The sequence below is a fragment of the Carcharhinus amblyrhynchos genome, chromosome 31 (genome assembly GCF_965287045.1).
Source record: "Carcharhinus amblyrhynchos chromosome 31, sCarAmb.v2.hapA, whole genome shotgun sequence".
Taxonomy (NCBI): domain Eukaryota; kingdom Metazoa; phylum Chordata; class Chondrichthyes; order Carcharhiniformes; family Carcharhinidae; genus Carcharhinus; species Carcharhinus amblyrhynchos.
The window spans coordinates 15861134-15871267 of NC_137354.1; the positions used below are offsets into that span (position 1 = coordinate 15861134).

Here is a 10134-nt window from a genome sequence, read left to right on the forward strand (position 1 = left end):
GGTGCACCCGGAGGAAACCCAGGCAGACACGGGGAGAACGTGCAAACTCCAGACAGACAGTGAACCGAGGCTGGAATCGAATCTGGGTCCCTGGCACTGTGTTGGCACCAGTGTTAACCACTGTGCCACCATACCGCCCACTGAGGGACCCAGAATACAAAATGGAATTTTGGCTTGAGGATATATTGATATATTGTGTATAATATTGATATTGACATATTATATAAATATTGATATATTTCAAGTGTACAAAAGGAAGAGAGGCAAAAATAAAGAAATCAATGCAAATAGAATGAGGCAGTTTAGGGAGATATGCATTACAGTCAATCCTTCAAATGGTGAAGATTAAAGAATTGGAAGACAATTTCTTTGCAGTGCGGAGGTGCTGTAACTAGGGAGATGTAGCATTTGTGATTGCTTCTAAACTCCTCCTACCTTTTCAGTTGCTCGACGTATTCTTTCCCACACCTCCCCACCTCTCTCCTGTCCGCTTTTTGCTGTAGCCGTAAGACACATTGATTTCATTGACAGCATGTAACCTCTGCTGATGTTACAGGGCGCCCGTTTTATCCGAGGACTGGCTTCCGGGTTTAAAGCGAAATCCGATTAGCACTGGGAGGTGTCAAGTGAAAGAGAGAAGGTGCAAGAGAGGGACGGAGCAGAAAAGGGAATTCCATCGCCTGCACCACTGACTCGCCCACCCTGTCTCCAAATCCTGCCAGAGGTGAGTACCGGACTGGACATTCGATTTAAGCACAGGTAATTTAATAACTGTTAGACAGACAGAGACAGAGATAGAGAGAGGATAGGGTCATTTCAGAAAAAAACACGAGTTGCAAACAAAATTTGCTTTATTCAATAAATAGAACGCAAGATAGTTTTCTTTTTAAAACATAGCCCTAATTACCTCCAGTAATTGCAAAAACAGAACAAGTCAGCAATTGCAAAGACAAAGAAAAAAAACATGGGGGACACACCGACAGCTCCAGTGTGTGCTAGGTTCAGAGGGAAGCTGCTGTGAAATGTAGCTTTTAGGGGAGAATTCTTTCAGGTTAATTCATTGAAATTTGAGTCACTGTTTTAGGAAGAGCAAAGTGTTTGTACAATGAATGCATCGTGGGATGTCAATGTATCACTATTGCACCTAGACAATGGTGTTTAATGGGAGTGGGGGATCCAAGATCAACATTTTTTAAATCTAAATTACAACACAGCTGATATTTCACTCGGAAACGCAAAGTGAAGCGATAACTGAAAAATGTGATTAAAATCTTCCGCCTATCGACCAAGAATATATTTTGTGTCATGCATGTGCAGAGATGTGACAGTCAGATATTGATACATATCGATAGATGAGCCTAATATATCACTCTCCACTCCCAAACAGCACCCTACAAGGTGTCTGTATGTGTGATGGATCTGAATCCAACTGGAGGTGGTGGCGGTGGGGGGGCGGGAGTGTTAGAAGGATGTAGGTGGCTACTCCCCTGCTGTAAATGAAATGTAAATCTTGTTCATTCATTTTCCAAAGACAATGACCGCGCAATTATTTGCTAATAGCTGGTTTTAAGAATCCGCTTTGTGAGTTCTGAATTAGGTAAGGTCCTTCACCCAGGCAGAATGCAAGGGGCTTATCAATAAACTGTGGGGATTTACTGAGATATGTTAACGCAACACTAACAGTTTATGTAATTAATCTGCTGAATGCATTGAGATGTGGCAGAAGACCAATGTCCAACATATTACATGGTGATTTTGTGAGGCTGTGTGTCATATACCACCTCCTGTGGTGCTGCAGAATAAGATAAGGTTAAGCCCAAGTCTTCAGTTGCAGCAGGATAAGAAGGTGGGGTAACTGGGTCAGGGTGCCGAGAGTGATGACGTAGTGGCATTATCGTTAGACTATTAATTCAGAAATTTAGCTAATGTGCTGGGAGCTGGGTTGGAATCCTGCCACGGCAGATGGTGGAATTTGAATTCAATTTTTTTTTAAAATCTGGAATTAAGAGTCTACTGATAACCATGAAAGCATTGTCGATTGTTGGAAAAACACATCTGGTTCATTAAAGCCCTTCAACGAAGGAAATCTTTACCTGCACTGGCCTACATGTAGAGCCACAGCAATCCAACCCTTAAATGTCCTCAAGGATGGGCCATAAATGCTGGCCCAGTCAGTGACATTGCATGAATGGGTGGATTGGTGGCACAGTGGGTAGCACTGCTGCCTCACAGCACCAGGAACCTGGGTTCAATTCTTGCCTTGGGTGACTGTGTGGAGTTTGCACATTGTCCCCGTGTCTGCATGGGTTTCCTCTGGGCGCTCTGGTTTCCTCCCACAGTCCAAAGATGTGGGGGTTAGGTAGATTGGCCATGGTAAATTGATCCTTAGTGTCAGGGGGATTAGCAGGGCGAATAAGTGCAGTTATGGGGGTAGGGCCTGGATGGGATTGTGTTTGGGCCAAATTGCCTCCTTCCGCACTGTAGGGATTCTATTTAAAAAAACATATTACATACCAGTACATCTCCTATGGTGCTACAAGATTAGGCCCAAGTCTTCAGTTGTAGTATAAAACTGGGTCAGGGTGTCAAAACGTGACGTAATCTCCATTTTACATCATGTGTAGTGTCATTTTAAATTTCTATGATGAATTCCTATGTCAACATTTATAATAGAGTCCCCTCATGCAAACCTGTCACACTGTAATTACACCCTCCCTGCCAGTGGAGGTGTTCTACCACCCTGCTGTCAGGATTGTGTGGAGTGTGGCAATATCATATAGGCAGTTCCCATTATAATTACAGAGATAGGGATTTATACTGGCAGAAATTGACAGGAAATGCAAACACAAGACTTTTTATGTAATATTGATAATGAATGGATTGAAATTGTCAGTATGTACGTTGTGTTTGAAAGTTCTATGGTAAGGATGATTCTTGTTATATCTGTGTTACTGTAATTTTGTTGGGAGTGCATTCTTCTGCAAGGTCATGCAACGTGGCCTTAAGCACAACTCTTAAATTCTCAAGATATCAGACAGCACAATTTGGAATTGTATGGGCAGCACAGTGATTAGCACTGCTGCCTCACAATGCCAGGGTCCCAGGTTCACTTCTGGTCCTGAGTGATAATCTGTGTGTAGTTTCTCCCCATTGTCTGTGTGGTATTCCTCTGCTTCCTCCCACAGCCCAAAGATGTATAGGTTAGTTGGATTGGCCATGTTGCTCCTTAGTGTTCAACAATGTGTAGGTTAGGTGGATTAGCCATGGTAAATGTGTGGGGTTATAGGGTTAGGGCAGAAGGGTGGGCTTGACTGGGATACTGTTTTGGAGAGTCAGTGCATAGTTGATGGATCAAATGGCCACTTTCCATATTGTAGGGACTCTATTGCAAAAATAAGATCACAGAGGAAAACGGCATGAATCAGAAACAATGCAATATTATGTACAGAACAGTATAAACATGATAATATTGTTTAACCCATGAAGTTTGATTCTGTTGCTATGTTTTTACTTTGATTATGGGCACTGACAATTGTGTTGGGGATCTGAGATTAGAATGGCTTGGGTCAATGTCTGTGTGGAGTCTGCATGTTCTCCCTGTGTCTGTGCGGGTTTCCTCCCAAAAGCCGTGCTGGTTAGACGCATTGGCCGTGCTAAATTCTCCCTCAGTGCACCCGAACAGGTGCCGGAGTGTGGCGGCGAGGGGATTCTCACAGTAACTTTACTGCAGTGTTAATGAAAGCCTACTTGTGGCACTAATAAATAAACTGGAAGCTAACTACTTACTCATTTGGTGGATTTTCAGGGGTTAGTTGTAACCCAATTATTTTTCTTCTCTGCCTCTTTCTGTATGTGCCACATCCTCATGTAACTGTTTGTATTATTTTCATTGCTTATAGATGAATGTTACTGCCTGGGATAGGGGATAGGAGATAGATACTTCCAGCAGAACTTGTGTTCTCAATGTGGAGCCTGGTGTGTGAGGGTAGCACATTGGCAATTTGTTGCAGTCTCTGTTTCAATAATCACCTATTATAAATGACTTAATGTTTGAATAACGGGACGACAGCAGAATCCTCCAAACTTCCCATGTTTGATAATCTCGAGTCCATATCCCATAAGACACAGGAGCAGAATGAGGCCATTCAGCCCATTGCTTGCAGGTGCAGCAGGTGGTCAGGAAGGCGAATGGGATGCTGGCCTTCATAGCGAGGGGGATTGAATATAAAAGTAGGGAGGTCTTGCTGCAGCTGTATAGGGCACTGGTGAGGCCGCAGCTGGAGTACTGTGTGCAGTTTTGGGCGCCGCACCTGTGCAAGGATATTTTGGCCTTGGAGGGAGTGCAGAGGAGGTTTACTAGGCTGATACCGGAGTTGAGCTATGAGGAGAGGCTGAATAAACTGGGCTTGTACTCGTTAGAGTTTAGAAGAATGAGGGGAGATCTCATTGAGACGTATAAGATGATGAATGGGATGGATAGGATAGAGGTGGAGAGACTCTTCCCGCTCAAAAAAGACAGTAGGACTAGGGGGCACAGCCTCAAGATAAAGGGGAGGCAGTTTAGAACGGAGTTGAGGAGGAACTTCTTCACTCAAAGGGTGGTGAATCTCTGGAATTCTCTGCCCGTTGAAGTGGTGGAGGCTGCCTCGCTAAATATTTTTAAGAAGCGGGTTGATGGGTTCTTGATAAGAGAGGGGATTAAGGGTTATGGGGAGAGGGCGGGAAAGTGGAACTGAGCCACGACAGATCAGCCATGATCTTATTGAATGGCGGGGCAGGCTCGAAGGGCTAGATGGCCTACTCCTGCTCCTATTTCTTATGTTCTTATATCTGCTCTGACATTCAATCGTGGTTGATATTTTTCTCAACACCATTCTCCCACCTTTGACCCCCTTACCAGTCAAGAACCTATCTACCTCTGTCTTAAATACACTCAATGACCTGCCTCCACAGTCTTCTGTGGCAATGAATTCCACAGGTTCACCACCCTCCGGCTGAAGGAATTCCTCTTCTCAGTTCTAAAGAGTTGTTCCTTTACTTTGAGGCTGTGCCCTTGGATCCCAGTCTCTTCTACTAATGAAAACATCTTCCCCTCATCCATTCTATTCAGGCCTTTCAGTATTCTGTAAGTTTCAATGAGATCCCTCCCTCATCCTTCCAAACTCCATTGAGTACAGACCCAAAGTCCTCAAATGCTCCTCAAACATCAAGCTTTTCATTCCCAGGATCGTTCTCGTGAACCTCCTGTGCATTCTCTCAAAGGCCGGCACATCCTTCCTTAGAAACAGGGCCCAAAATTGCTCACAATAATCCAAATGTGGTCTGACCAGCACCATATAAAGCCTCAGTAATACATCCCTGCTTTTGTATTCTAGCCCATGTTACTGATGCATCGACAGTAGACAATTTCACTCTTTTAAAACATTTCGCGAATAAAGCCACAACTTTTCACATGTTTCTTTGTAACTTCTCATTCCAATAGCATTCCAAAAAAAATCATCACTATACCCTTCATATAAAAGGGCACTTATTACCGTGATATTGCTTTGAGATAATATGCTAATGAGCAAGTAGCCAAGATGTAAACCATGTGATCAGCATGTTGTTCAGATAAGCTTGCCGTTTAGCTAGTAGCGTGTAGTGTGGAGGAATCACAGCTTGTACTTGCCGGTTAACAATAGCTGTTGAAGCTTTATAGTAAATCTGTCTGCTGGGCAATTCTGGACCACATTTTTAAATAAACTAAACCTACCTTCAGTTCAGCTGTCCTATGTGAGATTGCTCAGTCTGTATTAAGCAAACATAGAAATACAGCACTTACAACTCAATGTAATATTCCAATGGTAACAAAGCGGATGTCTTTTTAAATTCAACATTACTCCTTTATTATAGTAATCAATACCATTGTTTATTCAACTTAGAATCCCATTGTGCTTTATGTAGCTTTTCTCTGTCCCCATTCCCACTTAAAAGAGAAGTTATTTAAATCAGAGCTGAACATTGGGTTCAATTCCCGGCTTGGACCACTTTCTGTGTGGAGCTTGCACGTTCTCCCCATGTCTGCGTGGGTTTCCTCTGGGTGCCCCGGTTTCCTCCCATAGTCCAAAGATGTGCAAGTTCAATTGATTGGCCATGCTAAATTGCCCATTCTGTCCCTGGAGGTGTATGTAGGCCAGAGGGATTAGTGGGGTAACTGTGTGGGGTTATAGGCTTGGGGTGGGATTGTTGTCACTCCAGAGCTGATGAGCCGAATGACCTTCTTCTACACTGCAGGGATTCTATGATCTGTAAAAGATGTGAGCCATAGTCGAAATATCTAATTCATGGGCTGCTCCTTACCTATTAAATGGTTGTTCTTCAATTCCATTTCTATGATTTAATCATTGTATATTTGTTGTATTGTTCTGCCCAGAAATCTGGTTGAGCTGTGTGGTCAGACTGCCAATTACTTACTGTTGCAGCGTGCAAATGCAGTGAAGGACATCAAACAACGTTTTCATCCTCTGTGTCGTGTACATTAGTCTGCTTCGAGAAACAAACTCAAATTGTGTTGAATGTTTCAATGTGTAATATTCTGTTTATATCATTAAGTGTACGATTTTTATTTGTGGTTGTCTGTAACCATTTCCACTTTGTGTTGCAGGGACAGGGAGAAGGGAGCAAGAAATTCCCATTGAGGGTAGAGTAGTCCAGGTGGCGTCAGAATGGTTAAGCAAATGAAGGTCTATGTGGTTAGAACACATTTTAAAAAAAAACTCTCCACACTGATTATATGAGTAAGTATTCCGTTCCAGTTCTCTTCCCGCACCTAGCGGTGCACTAAGGCAGACTTTCATCTGTTACATAAGCAACAGGTCTATTGCCAGAGGCTTATAGCTTGAGGGGCATCAAGCGTAGCTGACCAGGAGTCACTCCCGCTGTTACCGCCAGCCACTGGCAGGTTGACACGCAATCTGTTTGGCTGCATTATGCATGCACCTTCCTTGGCCATCAAGTCCTGGGGTGTGACTTGAACCTGGAGCTTCTGGGTCAGCGGCAGGGACACTAACCCACTGCGCCACAAGATCTCCTCAATGAATAAGTACAGATAGTAATTAAATCAAGATCATTCATGCCTGCTTTTCTTGGCCATAAGTCATGAATGTGGTTTGTGAATGAGTGCCAGACCAGATCTGCTGCAGTAACTACGATGCAGAAGCTTGATGGAGAAGGGAATATTGCTCAATTAAAGGCCAGTAGAAAATGTGGGACTTGGTTTATCCAAAGTTCTAACACAGAACAGGTGAGCAGCTCGTCTCCCATACACAGTAATATATTTTTGTGAATTCTGACACCATTAGTTGCCTACACTCAAGCTGTAGGTAATGTTTATTTATTCGTCACAAGTAGGCTTACATTAACACTGCAATGAAGTCACTGTGAAAAATCCCCTAGTCACCACTCTTGGGTGCCTGTTCGGGGACATTGAACTTAGCATGGCCAGTGCACCTAACCAGCACATCTTTCGGACTGTGGGAGGAAACCGGAGCACCCGGAGGAAACCCACGCAGGTAGAATGTGCAAACTCCATACAGATAATGACCCAAGCCAGGAATTGAACCCAGGTCCCCAGTGCTGTGGCAGTTGTGCTAACCACTGTGCCACCATGCCACACTAGGGGTGTAGAGGGTACACCTCGGGGGGGCTTTGTGTTGACAGCTCCAGTGCATTGACCTGTAGATTAGGTCACTGCCGTGTCCTCCTCAACCGAGCATTATAGGACAGAGTTCTTCCGCTGGCTTGATTCAAAAGTGGGATTACAGGGTTAACATTGCTGGAAGCAGGCACAAGAAGAAATACACAATCCAATGAAATAATAACCCAGAAAAAGTGGAGAAAATTGGATGGAGACGTTTATTTATCAGTGTCACAAGCAGGCTTACATTAACAGTGCAATGAAGTTACTGTGAAAATCCCCTAATCACCACACTCTGGCATCTGTTTGGGTACACTGAGGGAGAATTTAGCATGGCCAATGCACTCTAACCGGCACATCTTTCAGACTGTGGGAGGAAACCGGAGCACCCGGAGGAAACCCACACAGGCATGGGGAGAACGTGCAAACTTCACACAGTCATCCGAGGCCTTAACTGAACCTGGGTCCCCTGCACTGTGAAGCAGCAGTGCTAACCGCTGTGCCATTGTGTTGCCCGACTAATAACATTGTAAAGTTTGTGACTGGATTTTACACAACTGATCTCTAAGGGTAGATCTTCTGAGTTCTCATACTATGAACACATTGCCAACAATTTTCCAGTTGTAGAAATTGGCGATTGAAAATGAAGCTTCCGAAAGGTCAGAACAATGGGACATGAGAAAATCTTAATCTACCAAATTGTTTCCATCCTTTGACTCTGTGCATTTTGCTGGTTATACTCTGGTTGGCAGTGCCATATGCTTCCAAAAAGAAAGCTGCCTCGGATGTTTTTTTTTTGTGTAGCTAAATAACATTAATCTTTCCAGGTTGTTTTGAAGGCTTCATCATGAACAGAACCACAGCAACATGTTGGATGATCATCCTATTGGTAGCCATCTTCTGTGAAAACGCCGCCTGCAAGGGAGGGAGGGGAGGAGCTCGAGGCTCAGCCCGGGGCACGGCCCGAGGGCGTTTCCGCGCTTCCCGGGTGCGGGTCAAGTATCCCAGTCGCTACCGGTCCTACGGCTCCAACGCCCGGGTGGCGGTGGCAGGGGCCGCCGCTGGTGCTGCAGCTGGACTGGCGGTCGGGTACGCGGCCGGAAGGCTGAGGGGATCGAGGTTGACCTGGGACGAGGGCGTGCAGGGCTACGTGAACATGAGCTGCACCCCGGCCAAGAACTGCACGTCCGAGGGAGGAGTCTACAGTTACAGGGCCTGGACATCCTCAGCCACATCATTCTGGCCTTCCATCGGCCTGTCATCCATCTGCTCTGCGCTTACCTTCAAATATTTCTAACTCTAGAAAGCAGTATTTAACCGTCCTTCAGTGTTTTATCACAGCTACAATCATTATTCTCTTTACAGATGTTTTGCTATTGTTCTAAATGTTACTAGACATTGTATTTGTTTATAACAGTAATAGGTTTAGGCAGCGTAGAAGACTGTATGCATTTTAATTCAATTTCTCAAGAGAATTAAGCTACAATATCTGTCGGGTGTTTTTTGCGGCAAGTCATTGGTTTGACACTAATACTATATTCTATCTAGAAACAGATATAAATACACCAAATTGTTATCTTTAAATGTACGTGCAGTTATCACCAACCTCCAATGGGCAGGGAGCGTCAACTGCCCCATCAGTCACTTTCAGACTTCCGAGCTATTTGCCTTAGCGAAGGTTGAGTTGTGAGCACGAGGCAGCATTGCAGCACTTTTACAGAGGTGGCCACTTTCACTATCCCCCACTAAAATGGGGAAAGCGGGATTTCGCCCTCTTTAAAAAGTTTGACCTTACAGACATTTCCCAAGAAAAGTTGTTAAAATTTAGTGAGATTTCCCTGATGAATATTATGCCGTAATCGGTACAAAGCTGAGGCAGGGGGAGATAAACATTTCCAGATGTACTCACTGGACCACAGAATTTGAATCGTCCCGTTTTGCTTTCAACCTGGAAAGGGAAATTTGAGGCAATGCTATTTTTCATCCACTGGGACCATACGTTATGTGGGGTGTACCCATCTAATTCACAAATGTCCTTCAGGGAAGGAAATCTGCCATCCTTACCAGGTCTGGCCTACATCTGAGTCCAGGGCCACAGCAATGCGGTTGACTCTTTAAATGCCCTTTGAAGTTAAGGGTGGACAATAAAATGACTGGCCCAGCTAGAGACACCCAGTGAATAAGAAAATAAGGAACAATTGCCTCATGGTTCATTGGACCATTTGATGCCAATTGGATTTGTTAATCTTTTAATTAGAAGCTCGCATGCACCTAATAGTTATGAGATATGTTGAGGAGGCATTTCCACTTGTGGGAGAACCCAAAACATGGGAGACACAGTGGCCCAGTGGTTAGCATGGTTAGCACTACTGCCTCACAGTGCCAAGGACCCAGATTCAATTCCTGACTTGGGCCAGCCTGTGTGGAGATTGCACATTCTCCCTGTGTCTGCATGGGTT

The 10134-nt window shown here is 44.4% G+C and overlaps 1 protein-coding gene across 2 annotated transcripts; it reads left to right on the forward strand.

The window, feature by feature from the left end:
- Positions 1–239: 239 nt before the first annotated feature.
- Positions 240–9807, forward strand: sprn (shadow of prion protein). Of its 2 annotated transcripts, XM_080215560.1 has the most exons (3): positions 242–724; positions 6644–6776; positions 8503–9807. In XM_080215560.1, exons 2-3 carry the CDS (start codon positions 6773–6775, stop codon positions 8970–8972), a joined length of 474 nt encoding a protein of 157 aa, XP_080071686.1. In that variant the 5' UTR covers positions 242–724; positions 6644–6772; the 3' UTR covers positions 8973–9807. The 2 variants fall into 2 exon arrangements, with proteins under 2 accessions (XP_080071687.1, XP_080071686.1); XM_080215561.1 differs by lacking the exon at positions 6644–6776 and having other exon boundaries at positions 240–724.
- The last annotated feature ends 327 nt before the right edge of the window (positions 9808–10134 follow it).